Genomic DNA, 22,841 nt, shown 5'->3' on the forward strand with positions numbered 1-22,841 from the left:
GACTTTACAATGACTCTGGAGTTCTGTATTAGGTTGCATCTTGTATCTTTTCTGGAAGGTGGTAGCACTTTTTGTCCTTTACTGAATCGGTTGTGTTCTTAACTGGATTTTGCAAATTATTGTTGCTTTAAAAGGAAACATCATGTAGGCTGGAAACCATTTAGAAGTCACCCACAAACCATAACTGAATCTTGGCCATGACTAATGATAGTATTGCCAAAATCTTCAAGAAAGATTGAAGACTTTCATAATTTAAAGCCTTATGGTTGACCAACCATGTCCCTTATTAGAGTTTCTTGTTGGTTATCACTGCCATTAAAACTGCCATTCTATTTTAATACTTTTTTCTTTAATCCGTAGGGTCTTGTTATGCCTTTGTTCATTACATTAAGGTCTTCTTCTATAAGAAGTCATTTTTCTTTGTAATGAATTACAGGCCATGATTGAGTCACTGGACTCATCTTTCCAAACAGCTAAATTAAATAGAGCTGGTTTCGGTATCTCACACTAAGGCTTGGCTCCATCATGTAGTACCCACTTATTGCCTTTCGTCTTCCTTTATGAATGACCAGGCTGTATTGTGTTCAGTTTTAAGTCTTGCTACTTCAGGCGTAGATGGTTATCTTGAGCCAACCAGCTTACATTGCCATAAAAGGATATGTAGTTCTTCATGTTAAAACAAATAGCATTATGTTTCTTTTCTTAGCTGAGTGCAACCCATATCAATTACACTGTAATTTTGCCAAATCAGTGTTAGGTTAACTGGCTTACAGCAACCTGGATGATCCCAATTACTTTTCAGAGACTTTCTATGTATTTGCTTGTCTTCTAGAACACATTCAGAACTCCAAAGTTGTTTGGAAAAGAAAGCCCATTACTTCCATCTGCTCGCCAGATAATTCTTTTAAGATTATTGATTGTGAGTTTCTAGCTATGCAATTTCTAGGACGCTTTATTTAATGGTTAGAATTAAACATCTTCTTAAATCCCATTGGCAATAGCTAATATTTCATTACTTCACAGATTTGTCTACATCATCCAACCTTCTTCCTAATATAGAATATAATTATGAGATTCTGCCTGTCTTCTATATTTTTATTGATTATTTTATCATCTTTATATCAACTAAAGGATATATATCATGTTTAGGATTTTTTTCTAATATTTAGCAGGTAATGTACCCAAAAGCTGCCCAAGTTTACTAGTGCAGTTTCAGAACATAGAATGAAATTGCTCTGTACGTTTCCCTAACTACAGGATAGGTACCTGTTCAATCGTCATTTCAGGTACAACAGATTAAATTTGTGTGCATGGTTTCTTGTTTCTGTATAGTAGAACACCAAAGTACTAGAGAGATGTAGTAACTTGGTCCAACAAACATTTCGATTTCATGTAGTGTCTATGTAATGAATGGAAAAAAAAAAAACTGCAAGAAAAGAAATCATGACACCAAAGAACTAGAGTCTATGCCTAGTTTTGCTGTTGAATTAGGATATGTTTTTGTAATGTGGACATAGTTATAATCTGGGCCCTTTGGCATCCTCTTTCATTTTTAAAGCTGATTAACCACCTTGGGGGGCATGTTCTGCAGATCAATGGTTTGATGTTTGTGAACATGAAGTGTGAGTACATCTAGTCTTCTCCTGAAGAGAAGGAAATGCAGAGCAGGGACCCCTGAACCGGGGATGTTGAATGCAGTACCTCTACAGCAAAAAGGGAACCAGACAAGACCCTGAAGCTGCAGGCTGCCTGCTGGGATATGCATAAGGATTCCTCTCATGCACTGGCCTTCACCCTGTGGTCCTTGGACAACATCTGAGAGGTCTATAAGGTAACTGAAAAGCTGGAGGCTTAAATTTGGCATGCAGGTGTTTACATTTCCAAGGGGAAATACACAGACATCTGTAGATCAATAAAAGTTGAGAACCACTGCTCTAGACTACTTCAGCAGGCTGTTTAGCTTCGCTTTGTGTAGGCCTGGGCAGTACACCTGCTTATCAGTCGGGTCCTTCATCTAACCAGGACGTATTTACTGGTCTACCAGGATGTCATTCAAGTAAGAAACTCTGGGGCGGGGGGTGGTGTGTGATAACCACTGGGCTTGGCATACAATAGTAACCTGCTTGTCAATTTAGGAGGGTGTGTGGGGGGTAGACGTCATGTTCTAGTTGGGGAAGCATCTTCCTGTACAGTCATCGGTGTCCATGCTAGAACTTTCACTTGCAGAAGTGTTTACTCTAAAAAATATCACGCCTCTCACCAAATAACCATTGTGATAACACTCCATCTGCAGGTGAGGGTGTTTCTGGAATCCTGAGCAATGCACTTCTCCACGAACCTCAGTGCCTCAGCTTTCTAAAGAAAGCAAAATTAGAGAGACAGCAAACTTTTCTAGATTCAGAGCTTGGAAACTAGCTTTTGCTGGATTGGAAGAGTTTCTACTGCCATGAGACCACACAGGCAGGCAAAACTGCCCCTCCCCTTTGTTTTCCAGCTTCATGGTAGCAGTTAATGACGTTAAAGATACATTTGTACACTTTACTGAGGTTTACCATTTAGATTGTAGGCAAGTGTCTCTTTATTTCCTTGTCTTTTGTATCAGCAGTGGCAACAAGGCCAGAAGGAGCTTGTATTAATATTTCCATTTTAGTGGTCTAGTATTTTCACATCTCTCCAGCCTTGGCTTGGATGACAAGATTGGATTCCCAGGTGGTCTCTTAACCAAACTGGTGATGTCTAAGAACGCCTGTTTTTTAACATCAGCTCCATTCAGCCTGGTATCTCCAAGCAGGATGCATTTGGGGGATTCTGATTTAGTACTGTGACAGGGTATAGGGAGGAGATTTTTTTTTTTTTTCAATAGCCACATCCTTCTTAATTAGGAATGTGGGGCAATTTATACAAGAATTTTGAAGTACTTTAAAACCAAAGTGAGGCTTAACAATAACATTCAGCTAACTGAAGCCAGCTGCTTCACATGGAAACTGAAAAGAATAGGAAATGTTTTGAATAATTAAAATATGACATGAATAACTTAAGTGACTATAGGACTAGAAAACACTGCATCTTCAGAACACAGTGGATCTCTAAAGTAACAATAGTGTAACAGCAAGATGGTTGATAGTTCAAACAGCTGCAATTCATTTTATAACAGCCTCTCAGTCTTGCTTTGTAGGCTTCTGGAAGACTTAATCCCATTATATCCATATAAATAAAGGCATGGTGCTTTGGAAGATCTTTGGGAGGAAAGAGAAGCAACAAGTTTGGTCATTTTTTATAGCCAGAAGCTAGCAACAGGCAGTCCTGAGCAATGACTGAGTCAGGAAAAAAAGAGTGGGCAGGAGAAAGGCAGATGAAACAGAACATCTGCCAAACAAACCCAGTGTCTCCTGAATGGTAGAGGATGCTAAATTAACGCTCACCTCTTGAAACAACAATCCCAAGTATTGCAGACTCTTAGGGACCACAAGAAATAAGATTGTCTAAGTCACTTTGTAATCGTATGTGTGACCTCGCCCTCTTGACCTAGCACAGTACCACAGCACCTCATGTGCAATGGCGAGCGAAGGACAGGCCAGAACAGGTTCCTGAGCTCCGCAGCGAGATCTCTCGCCTAGAAACGAGTTGTGGTGCGTGGTCATGAAAGGGGGCCTGGCAAGATGGAGAAAGAAGAGCGTGGTCCCAATTTTAACTTAATTTAATTGGTTTCTTGGTGTGTTAGGTATGTTGAGTCTGTACCACAATGATTTTGCAGAAGAGACAGTCTGTCTGTAATAGGGCAGCAGCTGTTCATCGCAGGCGAGTTACACGCTGACTGGAAAGCCACAGCGCTGTGACAACCTCACAACACTTCCTCACTCCGGTTATCCAGCAGGAGTGCCCAGCCGGGCTGTTCAACCTTATCCGAAGCCAGGAGATGTATCTGCAGCCCCCAAAAGCACCAGCCCATTTCTTTGTGCCGCGGAGATGAGGGCAGCAGGTATTTACCCTAGAGGAGACGGATCAAGGCAGCCCCGGGCTCCAGCGCCGCCGCTCCCTGAGACTCCTTCTCTCCACAACCAGCAGCGGAGCGGCCCCGGCCGCCCCCGCAAGGCCCCGTCCCTCCGGCACGCCCGGCGGAGCCCCGTCTTCCGCCTTTTAGTGCCTACGGGAACGGGGCAGACCCGCAGAGCCCAAAATGGCGGCGAGAGCGGAAGCGCGCGGGAAGGCGGGCGGAAGCGGCTTCCGCCGCCGGGCAGCGTTGTTTCCGGTGTAGCGGGTGGGCGCCGGCTCCCGGCGGAAGCGCCCGGAGTGCGGGGCCCAAGATGGCGGCGGGGATGTACCTGGAGCATTACCTAGATAGTAAGCGCTGCCGGGGGCGGGGCCGAGGGCCGCAGCTGGGGCCGTCCTGGCACGGAGGGACCGCGGGGCGGGGCCGGGCCCCACGGGGGCCGAGCTCTGCCCAAGGGCTGACCGGTCCCCGGGGCGCCCGCGGCCTGCCCCGAGCCTCCTGGGCGGCAGCATTGCCCGGCTGTGCCCGGCCCGGCTGTGAGGGCCCTGGGGCGGGGCGGGGCGGGGGGCGCTTCGTCCGCTGCCGGACGCGTAGAGGCATCTTCGGGCCGCTTAGGAACGGTACGGGCTGAAGCTCCGCCGTGGGGCAGGGCCCTGCTGGGCCGGCCGCGGGGTCTCGGCCCCGCCGCGACCGTTTAAGTCTGCCGCGCCGAGCCCGCGGGAAGGAGCCCGGTGCCGCTCCAGGCGCCTTTCGGGAGCGGCGGCTTGGCTGTCAGTGGCTTTTCTGGGGGAAACACCAAGCCAAAGATAACTTTTGTACCTATAGGGATGTGGTTTCGGAAGCTTCCTTTGCTGTCACTTTAAAAGTGTAGTTTTGCTTTGCCTGTCGAAGAGGAGCTCTGTAAATGCTAAGAAAGTTGATAATGTTATCTGAGCTGTCCTGTGATATCATCCTGCTTTAAGGTGCTTATAACTTTGTCAAACACAGACCTTTGGGGATAAGACTTTATGTTTGGGTTTTTTTTCTCCCCCATGTTCCTAAAATAGTCAGTAGACTAATCAAATGAGTTGTTTTTGAATGATTGTACTAACGGGTTAAGATTTGGTAACCTGTTCTTTGATGAATGCTGTTTTCACGTTTTCCTTCTGATCTGGTGTCAGCACTAGAAAGGGGGACTGTACTGATGAGGTGGTGTGTGTAACTGTAGTTACATGGTAGTACTGGATGTGTATGTTTTACTTCACTGTACCTGGCCAAGGTGAATCTCCTGACATCTGTTTCCATATGCTTGGAAACACTGGAGCTTGGTTCTTCAGAAGTTTGCTGCTCTAAGTTTCCTTTAGCACAGAGTTAAGTGTCAGTATAGAGACAAAAGGCCTCATTCCTTGCGTCCACAGTGCTCCTTTTGTCATTAGGAAATGTCTTCTGAATTAAATTAAGAAAGTCCAGGAACGATAGTGATGCTTTGCTGTGAAAGGTTGAAGAGAAGCTGCAAGTGAACAGGCAAGTATATTGATCTAGGAGCTGTGAGGAAGAAGGATGTAAAAGCCAGGAGGAAGAGTGGGATGAGGAGGCACATTGTTAAAGAGGAGCAAGCATTGCTGAGCAAAGACGTTTTTTTGCTCTTATCATTCAATTGTGGAGGATTGCAGTTGACTGAGACTGCAGCAAAGATGGCCAGGAGTTGGGAGGACAGGGGCCAGAGAAGAAGAGGAAGAAGCGGACAGATAAGGAATAAGTGTGTGGGAAGGATGCAGGGTTCTCCTACTGGGAAAGCACGAGCGTATTTAAGTAAGAGCTGCAGTGTGAAGATAAAGAAGTGAAAGACTGGGATTTGTAAATGGCAGGCAGAGATGAGAAAGATGCAGCACTGAGCATGGAAAGGTATGGCAGATACCATGTCAGAGAGAAAGGAAGCGGTGGAAAGGCATGGTGGTTTGAAAGCGATCTCAACAAAGCTAAACACTTGTAGATCTCATTATAACTTTGAGCTAAAATCAAGGAACTCCCTGGAGATTACTCTGTTCCTCTCTAGTACAAGCTTGCAGAGAAAATTACAAACTCTTATTTTCTCTGTCAGCTGAGATGCGTGGTCCTGCAACTGAAGTAGAGAATCTTGTCTCGTTGAAAGCTAATATTAATATGGGGGTGTAGACTGTCATTTTTGAGGTGTTTTGTTTTTTAAAAAATAGTAATGTGCACAATTGAAAAGTACTTTAAAAAATCTGTCTACCAAGATGTTAGGAAGAGCAAAGCAATCTTCACTGCAATAGTTTAGTCTTTTTTGCCTATTCTTAATGCTCGTAAGGCCTTTTTCAATTTTGGCTGGTGTCCTGCATAGGAAGCATCTCCCTTATGAAGAACGGCTGAGGGACCTGGGTCTCTTTAGTTTGGAGAAGAGGAGGCTAAGGGGGGACCTTATTAATGTCTGTAAGTATATAAAAGGTGAGTGCCATGAGGACGGAGCCAGGCTCTTCTCAGTGGCAAACAGTGGTAGGACAAGGGGTAATGGGATCAAGCTGGAACACAAGAGGTTCATCTTAAATTTGAAAAGAAACTTCTTCTCAGTGAGGGTGATGGAGCACAGGAACAGGCTGCCCAGGGGCGTTGTGGAGTCTCCTTCCCTGGAGACATTCAAAACCCACCTGGACATGTTCCTGTGCGACCTCACTTAGGCGTTCCTGCTCCAGCAGGGGGATTGGACTAGATGATCTTCTGCGGTCCCTTCCAATCCCAAACATACTGTGATACTGTGATATGCAACATTGCTCCCCTTTGCTAACTAACTGTAAGAGAGTTGTTGTGCTTAATCTAGAGTTTCTTTCAGAAATGCACATCACGTGAATTTTAATACTTCCAGTCAAAGAGCATCCATCTCAGTCTTCAGTTAGTTAGCTTGCTGTCATAGTTTTGTGACATTTGTCGGTAGTTAATTTTCACAGTTCCTGTATTTAGTCATTGCACCTCTAGTGCCATTTACCTGTCATGTTGAAGTGTCCTCTTAAAAGTTTCTTGCCTGTGTAGATTGTAATTTATTAAACCTTAACCTTCTTTCTGGTAACTTAACAACAACAAAAAAAATTGCCTGTGATAACATATTTTTCAGTTTTCTGATTAGCTGTATTGTTCTTCTCTAAGCCTATTCTAGTCTTATGAGACCCTCCTTGAACTTCTGACTCTCTGAAAATGCACACAGTCCTTTAGTACCCACTCTTCTTCATGGTACTAACTAAAGGCAGTTTATCATTCTGTTGGGTATGCCATTGTGTTTCAACTGGGAGCTCACGTTCAGGTAACTATCTACCATGTTATTGGTATGACACAGTGTTTCTGTTTCTTAGAAATATGGTCCAGCATCCTTTATCCGTCACTTACATTTTTCATTCCTAAATGTGTTACCCTGCATAAGACTTAATGGAAAGTATCTGTTTGCAGTTGGGCTGTCTCTTGCTATCCCAGCTCCTTCCATTCCTATTCCTCCTGTCTGTATCTGGCTTCCCAGTGACTAACTTTCCTTTTATTGGATCAAAAGCTGCTTCCTGTGTGATTTGCATGAGTGGTGCAGCTACTGCTGATAGTTGTTTGTAATGCATTCTAAATTCTTATGTAGCCATTTAAAGTACTTTTTACATATCTTGGGTTGTTGTTGTTGTTTTTTCATATTCTAGCTTGTTATGCAAGATGATTTCTGATGCTACGAGTATTTAATGCAAGTTATATTTTAATCACTTCAAAAATTATTTTAACTAATGATCTGTGTATTTTTACCAAAAAAGGCCCAGTCAGTTCTTTTAGTATTATAGTGCTAATGTAGACAGAGGTTTCAGGTGAATTTTTTTCCTCCCAAAGAGTTTCTCTTTCCCATGGTTTACTGGCTGGATCTGCTCAGGGAATGAATGAGGAGTGTGTGATGAAAGAGGGCAGTCATTTGTAGGACCTCTTCCAATCTTTGAAGAAAGGAAGGTATATAATGAATTCAGTGAAGATTGTAGGAAGAGAAAAGGTGGCCTCATATTTGAGGGAGTTAAACACCACTCTGACAAAGTGAGTTTGAGGTTTGTGTTTATTTTGGGGGCCACACTTTTTATTGTGCCTCCCTCAAATTATGAGTGAAAATTTGTAGTCGGAGGAGCAGATGTGCAGAATGCTCACAGCTGCAACTGAAGTCTGCTTTAAACAGATAATTCTGAAAAGTGTGGCTATGTAGCATTTTTAGACATTTTAAGAGGTATGTTTGTAATTAGCTGGCCTTCTTGGCTTTAATCTCTTTGCCTCAGTAAATCTCTTGACTTCCAATTTATTGTTAAGGGAAGTGGGCTACTCTGCAGCAGTGTTGTGAAAAAGCATTCTATTGTCACAATAATGAACGCCTTGGAAAGCTGATTACTGAGGCAATTTTCAGATTGAGATTTGGGTCATGTATGCGTGACTCTGTATTGAGCAAAGATAATAAACCAAAACTTTGAATCACTGCTCACTGAGAGAGATAAGTGCCTTGTACAAAAATCTCATGCAGTTGCGTAATTAAAAACTATATGTTAAAATGCATGAGTGGTCTGACAAAGCTATGCATGCAGCCTCAGTTGTTTCAGTTCATATGTTTTTGAGTCCTCTACTTTGAACACCTAAAGTACTTTTCCAGGAGATTTTTGTGGAATAGCCAAGTTAACAATGGTTCTCTTAGTAAAAGGTGTCTGGCAGTTTCTTAGGTCTGGTATTTCAGTAGTTTTCAAGTCCTTGCTGTAATTTGAAACTGGGTTTAGATTTAGGATTAGGCAGGCCCTTGCCCTCGCTCTAAGTACAAAGCATATCTGTCTGAAATGTATTGTGCTCCTAGCAGATGTTTTTTCAGCAAAAAAATATGCATATCCTTTCTGTGCTCAACATTCTAACAAAGGAACTCCATACCTTGTCTGCTCTGATCACCTTCCTTCATCCTACTGAAGCTGTCCCTTCAATCACTCTACCAAGGCAAAGGATTTGGGGAAGGGGAAGGAGAAGAATGTTTCTTCTTCCAGTTCCCTTCTTCCCAATTGTTCTTCCTTGAGCACAGCTCATTCCTTGGTTCTCTTCAGTGCCTGAAGTTAAGCATGGAAAGATTTAAATTTCTTCAAATACTGCCCTCATTCTGGTCTCTAAATCATTTTATGCCTGCTTCTGAGGGGAGAAAGCAAGATACTGAAGTACTTTCCCTCACACCAAAAAAACAGTGCAGCTTTAGTAGGGGAAGAAAACTATGGGTGCAAAGGAGCTAGAGAGGTAGAAAGGAATAGAGGAAGAATAAGAAGGAAGAAGAAAGTGTTTTGTGATGAGAAGATTGAATGTGGATGAAGACTCATTAGAGGAGTTTGTGCTTGCGCAAACTTGAATTACTGTGCTTGGCTAAGTATTTGCTCTCATACTGGGTTAGAAATACTGTAGCGGAGGCTTTGAGGGGGAGAAAGGAAGGGTGACTAATACAGATTTTCCAAAGGATGAGATGCAAACTCTGAGTTTTCTTCATGTTTGGAATGTTTGAGAGGATCACAGTGCTTCTGTGAAGTACATATATTGAAGTACATATATTCAGAAAACAATCCCAAATAGTTTTCTACAAGTCTTGGTTTATATGTGAATGTGCCATAAGTGTAGGGAACTTATGTGAAACTATATATATTTTCTACCATCAGTGCATCTCTGTTCACCCACCTAGTGGGTATCAGAATAAAGTAACTATACTCTAGGGACAAGTTTGTCTTTAATGACAACAGAACCAAGGCGTGTATATCTCCTCAACTGTCTGGTGCCTGAATTTACTATTGAGTGACCTGCCTGCTCGCCCACCTATGCTTTTCTGAGGTCGTGTCTGGCCAGTTGCTCAGATGGCTGAGGTGAATGGAAGGGTCATGTTTCTGTGTGTGCTTTCTGAAGCAATCCAATGGCACCTTCCCTGCTAGTTCCAGCCATCAGCGTCCATCATATATATTCCTGCCTGGACTGATGAGTCTGTTACTTTATTTGCCCTGCTGAATGGGGAGCGTACGTTGTTCCATTGGGAAGTATGTGCCAGACCAGAAGGGCTTTCAAATTTCCATGTGGATGAACTGGTCTATTATGCAATAAATGCCAGCATAAAATGTTGGTAAGGAATAGTAACAAAACAATAAAAAATATTTCCATCTTTCCCCACCCCAAACCTCAGAGGAACTCTAAACTCTTGAGAGAATAATCAGCAGACAGCCAGTAACCTTGGTGAGCTTGAGTATGTCACTGGCCTGTCTACTCAGATGGCTACTTGATATTCATTCCGTTGTTTTGGAGGCCACCAGGAGCAGACACTAGGACACATCTGCCTCAGTGAAGAGGATGATGGAAACAGCAGTCTTAGATGAGTAGCGCTGAGCTGGTAAGTTAACATGGTGCTGTGTAGTAATATTTTTTTTGTTTTTCCCCTTTTTTATACTGCTAAGGGAGGCATCGAGTTTCTTTTGCTCCTTCTGTTCACATGTGCCAATAGGCACATAGTGTTGGACCAGTTCAGGGCTTGTCAATGCTAGAAAATTTATGCCAGCATAAGCACAGAGCAACAGAAGCAGCACACCCCCTTTTGGAAGTCGTCGTCTTTCTCCTACAGCTGGCATGGGAATGTCTTTTCCTTCCTTGATAACATTAGCTGACCCAGTAAAATAGGTTTGTTCTATGAGAATAACTACATCTGTCTGGATTCCTCTGAATAGCTTCATCAAATGAAGGTATGCGTACTGTTATCTGAATACTCTTACAGGGCATGGGTGTGATGTCAGCATTTGCTGTAGGCTAGCCTTTGATTCCTTCCCAGTCCTGTTACTCCTTGTCTGCTTTCCAAATTCCCCAGCAGTTCTTTTATCTCTCGCTTTACCTAACATCATTACTCTTATCCCCTCCCAAATGTAGCATGTAGGCATACCTTCCTCTTCTTACAAAGTTTCTCATATCATACTTCAGATATGCAAATCTCTCAATAAATGATTTCTATATTCAACACAGTTTTGGTGTACTGAAAGATGCCTTTCACCTTACTGAGACACTGGATTAGTTGCATCTGTGATGCAGCACACATGATCTGTGGAAAATTACAAAAGATCTCATGCAGGGGAGAGAATTTGGTGATTCATAGGCATCATTTGTTTCTGTGTGAAAGCTACTGGCACAGCCTACATTAAGCTAATACTTTTATTATTGTTAATGATCAGTTTATTTAGAATTTGTTGTTGACTGTTATTTAAGAGCTGATACAAGATGGCTTTACAAGATAGAGCATACTGCATTTCCTATGCATTTCTGCACTTACCTAACAATAAATCTGATGTGACTATTTTGACAAACAGCCCTGTAGTTCCTTTGGTGGTAGTCCCTGCGTTTGGAGATCTGGAATAGGCTGAAATGCCTGGGCGATTGCAAGTTCTCATTTGACATGTCAGCCTTCCAAGCCCTCCAAGCTTCTGAAGTCAAGGTTGATCTTTAACACAGCAATGAAGATCCCTTCTCTGAGACTTAAAAACATTGCCTACTGTCTTGGCTGTGAGTGCTGTAGCACTGAACCAATGTAATAAGAAAATGGCAAAAAGAGCCCCTCCCTCCTGGAGAAAGGGTCCACTCTTTGGGTGACTATGAGGTTTCTGTTGCTGTTGCATTGATTGCCGTTGCTGACTGATACCTGTTACTTTGGATAGTACCTGAAGTAGATGCACCTCAGTGGACTCATGTGCAGTGCACTGGCTGGGGGTTTGGGGTATATGTCTTGATCATAGAATTCCTGGGTGCCTGTGGCTGAGTCAATCTACCATACACTTGAGTACCCCGTATAAGTAGAATTATCCCTTACAGAGCTATTGGGAGGATAATGTTACAGGTTAGGATTCATATATTGCAGTAAGGCTGAGCCATCTATGAATAGAGAGAAAGGTATGTATTATGCTCATGTACCGATTTCAGTAAACTGCATAGGAAGGTAAATAATTAACTGAGAACACAAGACAGAGTAGAAGCAGCAGTTTAAGAGAGTTATACCCTCTATAAGGAGGGATGGAGTGATATAAAAGGCATCCTTCCCCCTATTGGAGAAAGAAGGAAGCTCCTGAAGATTGCTGTAAGCCTTTTTTTTTTTTTTTTGCAGTATACTTAATGGTACGGAATTATGAGAATTGTAGACTACTGAAAAGTCCTACATGTTTCCTTCGCAAGATCCCAGCCAATTTCCTGTCTTGGGGGGCAAAGAACTTACTCTCTCATTGTGGGAGTCCCTGGCACAAGCAGGACCTTTTTAAATTACCTTCAGCAATGTGGTGTTGAAAGTGTTTGCTGAAATCTGTACTTTTCAATAAAGCAACTGTGGTTATGTTTCAAAATGTATTTTCACATTTTTTAATAAATTTAAACATGCATCTGAACGTAGTGGGTGAACGGATGTCTCGGGAAAGGCACCATGTATTTGTGTAGTGCTTGTTGCGATGGATTTCTTTTTAGGAATTTGGACATTCTCACAGTACAAACCCATTGTTCAGCACAGTTAAAAGACATGCTGTGGGATAACGAAGTGTAGTGACAGTTATCAGGTTGTGTAGGCTTGCTCTCTGTGTGTTTATGTCACAGTTAAGATCTGAGTTGAGTAGCTGAAGTTTAAATATCAGTTGCCTACACTTGACACCCCACATGTGTTTCTAAAAATAAATAAATAAAAATATAATAATAACTGGAGGGGAAGGAGGGTGGTGATGGATTCTGACTTTTGGAGAGTGAGAGTATGTGGTTCTTCAGGGACAAGACAGCGTGGTTATGGCAGGCTGCAGAATGAATGGGGGAAGGAATGACAAGGAAAGAGGAGAATAAAAGAGATGAAAGAACCATAAGGGTAGTGAAGGGATAAGAATTGAGGAAAGACTAAGGTAGGTAGAGAGACTTTTAACTTCTGATAAGAAATGAAAACAAGGTAAGAAGAGGAAGGGATGGGAAAAACTCGATGAGAGACCTGTGCCGGTGTTGTGCAGGGTGATCACACGGTGACAGTAGTGAGTGGGGTGTGGTGGGGCTGCACCTGGCTCGGTGTTGGTCTGTGCACATGAACTTGGTTGCATTAGTGCCAGCCCAGGCTTTGGGCCAAGTTGCTGGCCTTGCTAGCACTTTCTTCACTGTACATCTTCACCATTCTCCTCTTCCTCTCATTGCTTTGCCATTTGTGCTGAAAGAGACCCTTGCTTTTCTGTTTTACTGTCAGATTGTTGCCTGTCTGGGACAGAGTTCCTGCCCTTCACTGTCCCCTAGTGATCAAGGACGTCTGTAGGGTGCTTTTCCTTTATTATGATCCATTTCAAAATCTGGGAATTATTTGAGTGTTTTGCAATATATAGTATTAATATGTAGTCATGAAAAGTTTAGGTGCATCTTACCATGTGAAGAAGGAGTAGTAAAAGAAAAAGCAGAAATTCAGGAGGAAATGAAATTACAAAATTCAGGAGGAAATGAAATTACATAAATAACATGAACGTTTTTAGAAAGGCTGAGGGAAAGTTGTGGTGTGTTAGTAGGAATGAGGAAATGGAAACTTAAATCTTACTTTTTTATTATTTTTTTTTTTTTTTAATGGGACTGTTGGGGTGGTGATGTCTTACAGCCAGTACAGCACAGGCCAAGTAGTTTCAGCGAGTGTTCTGGCCACTGTGATAAATTCTGTGATGCAGAGCATCACTTTTTTTTTTAAGAGTAGATGAGAGTTTTTGAGTTAAACTACAGATAGTAGAAAACTTCCACATGGTTAGATTAAACTATATACCATGCAAATAGTTTGTTGCTCAGTTAAAACTTTCCTAGGTGCAGCTTTACCTTCTTATGCTCTTTGCTTTTGCCAAGCTCTCTCTGGATAATAATTTGTAGTGGTGTACTCAGCTTCTTTCCACTTTTAGTCAAATAGATAGAGCATCTTAAAAACAGTTCTGATTATAAAGTCACTGTATACTGTCACTTGTTTCGTTTTCTCTCAGTTTATTGATGAACCAATTACAGAATATTGGTCCAATAATAGATCAGCAGAGTGAAACATTTTGCTGGGGTCTTAGGGAATCGTTTTCCTGGTTTTAGCAGGGAAGGAGTTCAAATGACAGGGGTTTGTCTCATCAGTCCCCGTGGAAACCTGACCAGCTAATGAGCCCCTGGAAGACTATTGCTTCTGCTTGGCTGGTAAATGCTCTGCTGATTGTGTCTGTGCTGAGCGTCTGCCAGGGCTGGCAAAGCCTCTCTCGCTCTGCCTGGGCCGGCAGCCCTGCGGAGGCAGCAGGGACACAGGAGAGCCCCCGGCCTGGCTGTGGGGGCTGGCAACAAGGGGAAGGGGCCATGGGAAGAGAGAGTTCTGGGGGGACAGATGTCCTGGGCTGAAAAGATGAGACCGGACATACTGAGGCAGAGGCATTCCAGAGGAGGGTATGTGCTGGTGTTAGTGACAGGGGGTGGCAGATTTTTACAGTAATGGCTGTAAAAACTAGAGCATGGTCCCTTTCAGGTTCTATGGCAGAAGCAAACCAAGTTTCTCCTGCTGCTAGAACATCACTGTGAAAAGCAGTCATAACCTTGTATGGGGTCCTTCTGCCCAGAGAACTGCATTCTGCTGGTTTTTGTGCTAGCTCAGGTACTTGTACTATCTAAAACATTTCTGGACCTGCTGAGGGAAAACTGGCTGTACCTGGTGGAATTTGTGCTTTTACTGACTTTCCATTTTAGAAGATAAAAAGAAATTGCTTTTTTTTTTTTTTTTAACTACAAAGTCAAGAATTTAGAAGTTGCGATCTTCCAGGATTGATAAACTCAGTATAAATTCAACATATTGTGTGCAGTACAAGAACAAATACTCTTTTCCTCTAGAGGATACCTGTCTTGTCTTCTGCAGCGGTTGCTTTGGAGAGGAATGAAAAGTAGTGTGCTGCAGTATGGCCATGTTTCATTTGCTGTACAAATTGAAAGGTTTGGAGTTGACAAGGCTGGGGATGGCAGGAGGGAAAAATATATGAATTTGAGATTCCTAAGATGGATTTCATTCCTGCCATAAATTCCCATTGTAGGCAGTGATATTTTTCAACATTGTGTCCCCGTTGTTTTATGAGATGCTTTTTTGAGCCATAGGGGTATAATTTGATAGTGGGCTGTTTGAACCTTGTATGAAGTCTCTCATGCTGGACAAACATGGAAGTATTGAGCTTAGGACTGTGCAGACAGCCTTAATTTTGCTGCTTAGTAATGTTTTGAGAATTTGATTTTGCGCTCTTAGCTGTTCTTGCATGCAGGGGGGCAATGTGAATGTGCTGTGTGATTATGTATCTGAGTACTTAAGGACACCTACCATCTGAGCATTTCTCAGGTATTTAAATTACAAGTGGCAAGAGAAATCAAAGCAATAGCTTGGTTACTTACAGAGATTCTGTAAGTAACTTACTATATTCTGTTTGTGGGAAAAAATAAGTTAAAGGAGCAGCATCGGAGCATAATGAGGCCCACAGTTTTTTTCACCTCATAGGAATTAATTTTATGGCCCAATTAATTGTTAAAACCTGCCTCTTGCATACAGACCTTCCCTGCTGGCTGATTGCTTTTCAGGGAAATGTCTCTACTGTAGAAACATATGAGACAGCTGTTGGCACTGATGTATTAGACAGTTTTGGTGATGGGTGGACGCACCTTCATTTATACTCTCCACAGGTTGGAGAGTGGTTTCAGGAAGCAGACATGCTTGTGTTGTGTCCCTGAAGAGCTTTTCCCCATACCTTTTTTTTAAAAAATTTGGGGAAAAAAAAAAAAATATATATATATATATATTAGATATAAAGGTGGCAACAATCAAGCTTGGACTTCAGGTAAATGTCATGACACTAGATCTCAATTTGATTAGACAGGCATGGATAAATGAGAATTCTTTTCATCAGCTTTGTCAGTAGAGCATCTGGTGATGCCTGAGGGGTGAGTAGCACAGTGCATTGAAAATTAATTGACTATCAACTTCACATTGCTCATCAGAGCCCTACAAGCATTTATTATTCACAATGTGTAGCATCCTTCCAGGTGTTGGACAGACCACACTGAGATTACAGTTCAAAAAGCACAACAAGGAACATGTGAGAAGGGTTAGGACTGCTGTTCCCTGTCCCCTATATGTAAAATGGATGCATTAAAATGGACTAGTTTTTCAGCGAATTAGCATTTTGTCAACTTTAATTTTGACATCCTTGCATAGAAATAACTAAATGGCATTATTTACCAGCTGTTGTACTAGTTTTTTTTCATTACTGAATGGAGTTCTTGGGTGAATACATTGTATTATAATGACTGACTTCACTAAAATTTTCATTTTTTGCTTTCTTAATGTAGGCCTTTCTGCATGGCAGCAGTTTTCTGTACGCATTATAGAACTGTGCTTCTGGATTAAATACATAACATTTTTATAGTCTGTCTCCTTTGGAGTTGACAACAAATACAAGCACACCAGTGTGCACCAGGAAAGGGGGTTGGACTGGTGTGTGTGTTGTTATCAGTCGAGTTAGCTTTGTTCCTTTGTTGGCATCACAGGAACCTGACTTCTCCATGTATCTTCCTTTCCCTGCAGGTATTGAGAACCTGCCATTTGAATTACAGAGAAACTTCCAGCTCATGCGAGATCTGGATCAGAGGACAGAAGGTAAGGATAAGATAGGACAAGAGGAAATGGCCTCACATTGTGCCTGGGGAGGTTTAGATTGGATATTAGGAAAAATTTCTTCACTGAAAGGGTTGTCAGGCATTGGGACAGGCTGCCCAGGGAAGTGGTTGAGTCACCATCCCTGGAGGTGTTTAAAAGACACCTAGATGAGGTTCTCAGGGACATGGTTTATTGACAGTGTTAGGTTATCATTGGACTTTATGATTGTAAAGGTCTCTTCCAAACAAAATGTCTCTATGATTAGAGATGGTTTCATTGACAAGACAGCTTGTCTCATATGCAGCTTGACCAGCCTTTCCTTTGCCTTTATCATGGAGATCCTCAGGGCAGGGGAGGAAGTGTACAGCTGCTCTATCCTTCAGCCTCTTGATGGAGGGCCCTGTAGTGTGTGACTATGTATGTGTATTTATGTATTTAATGCTGAACTTGTTTCAGACCTCAAGTCAGAGATCGATAAGTTGGCCACGGAGTATATCAGCAATGCACGGACTTTGTCTTCAGAGGAAAAACTGGGGCTTCTCAAGCAAATTCAGGAGGCCTATGGGAAATGCAAGGAGTTTGGGGACGACAAGGTTCAGCTGGCTATGCAGACCTACGAGATGGTATGAAGGGAAATTTCTGGTGCTTATCATATGAAAAACTGTACTAAAGCCACCAAACCTGGAAGGCCCTGATGTCCCTTTTTAGACCCTACCCAGACTTGATTCTCAGCTCTTAGTACAAGCCCTCTTTGGCCTTTTGGGCTCTGTTTTGTGGTAACTCCTGATCGCTATCGTCTTTGCAGGTTGATAAGCACATCCGGCGGCTGGACACAGACCTTGCTCGCTTCGAAGCAGACCTGAAGGAGAAGCAGATAGAGTCGAGTGACTATGACAGTTCTTCCAGCAAGGGCAAGAAGAGTGAGTACCACCACTGGGCTGCAGATTGATACAGGAAGCAGCCAAGTGACTATGGAAGTGGTGGGGATGAAGGCAGGCACTGGAGTGGTACAGATCAAAGACTGTTACGCTGGAATCTGAAGGACAGGTAAAAAGATGGTGGTGACCTGGGCCCCTCTTGTGTGAGCATATTCAAGGCTGCTAGATAAAGTTTAGATGGGGTGTATGGCCCAAAGCCAATATACACTCCAGAGTATTTTAGCGCTGGAGAGGTTGTTACTGTCAGGTGTCTATTTTGATGGGGTGGCAGATGCAACACCTTTTTCTCTTCTTACCAGAGGGCCGAGCCCAAAAAGAGAAGAAAGCTGCCCGTGCTCGGTCTAAAGGGAAGAACTCTGATGAGGAGGCACCAAAAACTGCCCAAAAGAAACTGAAGCTTGTCCGCACGTAAGTGTTCATGAGATTTGTGGGAATGAGGAGCATCACTGCAAGTCAGACCAAGGACCGCCTAGCCAGACTTCCCTGGGAAGGATCTGATCCCCACCCAGACCAGACAGTGTGTCCCCTGGCCCTTCTTAGGAAGCAAGGGGAAGGAGACCTTTTAATTCTTTCAGGGGTGGGAAGGGCAAAGGAGGTCACTTCAGTGGATTTGGGTGTATGTGCTTAAAAAAAGAGAAGTGGCTGTCTCTAGCAAACAAAGGCATTGTCTTGGGAGACATGAAGGGACTCAAAGCCAGTTATTTTGCTGACCCACTTTATTCCTGTCCTGCAGTAGCACAGAGTATGGAATGCCTTCAGTCACCTTTGGAAATGTGCACCCTTCAGATGTATTGGACATGCCTGTGGATCCCAATGAGCCTACTTACTGCCTCTGCCACCAGGTCTCCTATGGGGAGATGATTGGCTGTGACAACCCAGATGTAAGAACCTGCACTTGATTGAAGTGAGAGAGAAGGGAATGGGGAGAGTCTTGCATGGAGAGTCTTGTCCTGCTTGAGTGAGGCCTGATACAGCAAGCAGGGATGAGAAGAGGGCTTACCTCCAATAGTTTGGAAGGGAAGAAGGGTGGCTTGCCTAGGGCCTGTTAAAGTGCATCTTTCTTCAGGGTTTTCCTTAAAACAACGTGTTGTTTTCTTGCCCCCACACTTAGCAAGGGAGGAGGGGAGTTCTCCTTGTGAACAGTGCATAGGCTGGGTGTGAATCTTCATTCCTTGATCACTGCTATGGATTTAGGAGTTTGTGATCAAATGTTGGGAAGCAATGGTTTCAAAGAAAACTGCCCTTTTAACCAGCTGCTCTCCATCCCAACAGTGTTCCATTGAATGGTTTCATTTTGCCTGCGTGGGTCTGACAACAAAACCGAGAGGAAAATGGTGAGTGAACAAGCAACCTGGATGGGCCATTGGTCTTTAGAAAGGGGAGGTTCTGGATGGCAGAGGGACACAGTTAGAATACCTCTTTATAAGGAAAACCTGAATTAAAGATTTGTCCAGGACCCTGGAATACGTCTTTTGGGACTGTATGTTCAAGGTTCATATCATGCCGTAAATGCTGGCTTTTTGCTTCCCTTTCTACCAGGTTCTGCCCTCGCTGTTCCCAGGAGAGGAAGAAGAAGTAAAATCCTGTGAGCCCTCAGTACTGCTGCAGGAGCTCTCTTTTCCCTGCCAGGGCCTCGTCCCAGCTCCCCCAGCCCTTGGGGCCTTGGCTGGGGGGAGTCTTGCCCTGTTTGTGGTTTGGGCCATCCCTGGAATGGTGTGTACCCTCACAGCGGTTCCTGTGTGTTCTATATCCCTGGTTGCTTCTGAATCCCTAAGGGAGGTCCTCTCTGTGTACTATTCCAAACAGGTCTCTGAACCTCAAAGGGAGTGAATGAGGGCACCAGGGTAGCCACCAGATTCCCAGGGATTCAGGTAGCCCCTGATTTTCCTTGGCTTTCCTTCAGCCTCCTCAGAGTTCATTGCCTACTCTCTGCTGAGAGGATAAGGCTATGGGATGGGGGAAGGAAAGGAGGTAAGTCTTTGGCATTTTAGGTCTTTGATTTTTCTGGATCTTTTTCAGGAGAGAGGGAGTAACCAGGCCACTTCTTAATCTAGTGGGTTGGTTGAGAGACTGAAAACCTAATATACTCCCTATCTTTAACCATTCCACTACTGGTATTGAGCAGCCTCTTTTGTTGGGGAGAGGAGGAACAGAAGGAGAGAGGAGTGTTTAGAGCTAGCTTTGTCTCTCTTATTCCTGGGATAATCCTGCTGGTCTGGGAAGCACATTGTGTGAAGGAGGAAGAATTTCTGACCACACGGGAGAAATGGCTTGATCTAGCTTGTCTTCTGGCTCCAAAATTCTCCCTTCCTTTTGTGCAGTGGAGCTTCTCCATTATGTCTATGATGGGAAGTTTGGGGATTCAGGTCCCACTTGTATAATACAAAATTAAATAAAGTTCATTGAAACAAATACTTCATTCACCTCTCTGTCACCTCCAAAGTAAACTGTGGCAATTGGTCTCTTTAGTTAAGTCTTTCTCTCTCTGCTCTGCTTTTATTCTAAATGATTAATGTGATACAGCTTTTCATGCAACAATCCTGAACAGCGTTAATAAGTGACATTTTGCCTAAGTCAGGCCTGAAAATATACCTAATATACTTGCAAACAGTTACTAAGCTTTCTAGTGGCTGTGAAAAATATCTGCCCCTTCAGTCATGCACCACAAGAGGGTGGACATTTATTGACATTTTTGTTGGATCATTTACTTCATCAGTTGTCTTCCCTCAGAGGTGAGCAGAGGTGGAGGTTATAGAAGGCCAGTCCTCACCATGGCTGTTTGGCAGCACAGCTGAGAAAATAAGCTGTCAGGACAAACCAAGACTGTGGATAGGTGTTCCAGGTATCCTGAGAAGTTGCTCTGCAGTGGCTCACTTTCACCTCTGATCACCTAGTTGCCAGAAACGCCAGCTGCTGTTACTAAGACAATGTGTTAGGCTCCAAAACAATTGCTGTCTGTCTTTGTAGTGTCTGCAGGTAACTGAGGAGATGATCTGTACTGAAGCTCCCCTTTATCTGCTCCATTGGCATAGCCTGGAGATTGATGAGCTTGAGACTCTTCTTCCTGCTTGTTCTCTGCTATTTTGGAGGGTTTAAGCTTTTCACCTGAAGTGTGTGAATGTTTTCCTTGCATAGGTAACTTGTATGAGGATCAGTGGAGTGTTTTTGTTCTTGTACTCATGAAGCCGAAGCTCTTTTCAGGGTTCATTATTAAAACCATTCAGAGGACTGTGTAGGTGGCAAGCAGTGCTACTCCCAACTTTTAATTGTACAGGGACCCTGTCAAAGCCATCACCTCAGAAGCTGGTGTTTAGTCTTCTGTTTGAAGGAGTTAGCATTGAAGCAGTCTTTGCTTTTGCTTCCAGAAGGGATGCTCGAGTTCCCATTTTGCACAGAAAAAAAAAACAGAGGCAAGTTCTTACCCAGACTATGGTTCATATGGTTTGTGGTACCGCTGCCACAGTCTGGATCTCAGTCCCCAGATCATCTTAAATCATTTTCCTGGGGCTTCCTTTGTTAAACATCAGGAAGTAAATCCTGGAAGATGTCAGTTTTGTGTGTGGTGCAGTCTTCGTAACAGGAGATGCTGTGGCATAGAGTCATAGAGTTTGGGTTGGTAGGGACCTTCAAAGCTCATCTAGTCCAACCCCCTGCAATGAGCAGGCACATCTTCAACTAGATCAGGTTGCTCAGAGCCCCATCCAGCCTGGCCTGGAATGTCTCCAGGGATGGAGCATCTACCACCTCTCTGGGCAACCTGTGCCAGTGTTTCACCATCCCCATTGTAAAAAATTTCTTCTCATGTGTAGCCTATATCTCCCCTGCTTTGGTTTAAAACCATTACCCCTTGTCCTATTACAACAGGCCCTGCTAAAGAGTCTATCCCATCTTTCTTATCAGCCCCTTTTAAGTACTGAAAGGCCACAATATGTTCTCCCTGGAGCCTTCTCCAGGCTGAACAACCCCAACTCTCTAAGCCTGTCCTCGCAGCAGAGGTGTTCCATCACTCTGATTTTTGTGGCCTCCTCTGGACCCCGCTCCAACAAGTCCATGTCTTCCTGTGCTGAGGGCTCCAGAGCTGGACACAGGACTCCAGGTGGGGTCTCACCAGAGCAGAACAGAGTGGCAGAGTCACCTCCCTTGACCTGCTGGCCACACTGCTTTTGATGCAGCCCAAGATACAATTGGCCTTCTGGGCTGCAGGTGCACATTGCTGGTTCGTGTCAAATCTTTCATCCACCAGTATCCCCAGGTATTTCTTTGCAGGGCTGCTCTCAATCCCTTCATCTCACAGCCTGTATTGATACCAGGGTTTGCCTCAACCCCTGTGCAGGACCTTGTACTTGACCTTGTTGAACCTTATGAGGTTTGCTTGGGCCCACTTCTTGAGCTTGTCCAGGTCCAGTGGGTAGGAAAGCTGTGGCACAAGAAAAAAAAGTTTCTTCAGCTGGGGTTTGTCCAGCGATCAGCTGGGTGCTCAACTAACAGAACAAAGGGAGGGTGTGGTCTGAACTTGAAAATGGACTTTGGGCAAAGTGTAAGGACACAAACGCTCCTGTAGGTGATTTGATTTTGATGGTGTGAGACACATGGGATTGTAACGGCAGCAAGCTGTCTAGGAACTGTTGGCTGGAGAGGTGTTTGCAGTGGTGGCTCTGTAACAAAGCCTGGGAAATACACATTTCCAGTCTTCTGAAGTCGGTGCAGGACAATGAGAGGGTTGAGGCAGACCAGAATACTCCTGGTTTCAGACTATAGCTTGGGTGCAGGGTTACCACTGTGCATCTTGGGACAACGAGAATTGGAGCATTCTGATGACATTTAATGCAAAACACTTGAGAGAAGCCTAGGCCAGGTTATGATTCAGTGTGACAAAATGTCATGGAGTGCTAGGCGTGAAGCTCCACTTACCTACGACCCTGCCATGGCATCCTGCATCGGTCCAGCGAAGGGCTGCTTCAGCCAGCAGTGTGGAGCATTCAGGGGACATTTGCTGTAGCTGAGGCAATGCTCTGACTTACAGGAAGGTGGAATTTAGACAAAAATATGGATCAAATTGGGAATTTTTAAATGGTTTACAAGTATAAATGCACTGAAAGGAAACTAAAAACTGACCTTGGAAGAGAGGGAATAAGGGCAGTAACTGTGTGATATTTAATCACCAAATGGAGGAAATAAAAGAATCAGTACAAGCTAGAAATTACAAAGTACAAAAATGAAGCCAGTGGGAACAAAGCCT

At 43.6% G+C, this 22,841-nt stretch overlaps 1 protein-coding gene across 4 annotated transcripts; it reads left to right on the top strand.

Annotated features, from left to right (window-relative positions):
- The first annotated feature begins 4,275 nt into the window (after nucleotides 1–4,275).
- On the top strand, nucleotides 4,276–20,035 carry ING4 (inhibitor of growth family member 4). 4 transcript variants are annotated; one of them, XR_013922402.1, is made up of 10 exons: nucleotides 4,276–4,341; nucleotides 16,593–16,664; nucleotides 17,121–17,287; nucleotides 17,470–17,584; nucleotides 17,902–18,010; nucleotides 18,336–18,483; nucleotides 18,875–18,936; nucleotides 19,142–19,315; nucleotides 19,409–19,473; nucleotides 19,622–20,035. XR_013922402.1 is itself a non-coding variant. In XM_080348385.1 (8 exons), exons 1-8 carry the CDS (start codon nucleotides 4,305–4,307, stop codon nucleotides 19,179–19,181), a joined length of 750 nt encoding a protein of 249 aa, XP_080204511.1. In that variant the 5' UTR covers nucleotides 4,276–4,304; the 3' UTR covers nucleotides 19,182–20,035. The 4 variants fall into 4 exon arrangements, 1 of the variants encoding a protein (XP_080204511.1); XR_013922401.1 differs by having other exon boundaries at nucleotides 19,409–20,035; XR_013922403.1 differs by having other exon boundaries at nucleotides 4,300–4,341; nucleotides 18,339–18,483; nucleotides 19,409–20,035.
- Nucleotides 20,036–22,841: the final 2,806 nt, after the last annotated feature.

The sequence above is a fragment of the Nesoenas mayeri genome (assembly GCF_963082525.1).
Source record: "Nesoenas mayeri genome assembly, chromosome: 1".
NCBI classification, from domain to species: domain Eukaryota; kingdom Metazoa; phylum Chordata; class Aves; order Columbiformes; family Columbidae; genus Nesoenas; species Nesoenas mayeri.

Excerpts from the sequence above, each read along its gene's own strand:
- ING4 (XM_080348385.1), top strand. The coding sequence starts at position 4,305 with ATGGCGGCGGGGATGTACCTGGAGCATTACCTAGATA. Across the intron at positions 4,342-16,592 it reads CCTGGAGCATTACCTAGATA|GTATTGAGAACCTGCCATTT; the intron begins GTAAGCGCTGCC and ends CTTTCCCTGCAG. Across the intron at positions 16,665-17,120 it reads TCTGGATCAGAGGACAGAAG|ACCTCAAGTCAGAGATCGAT; the intron begins GTAAGGATAAGA and ends AACTTGTTTCAG.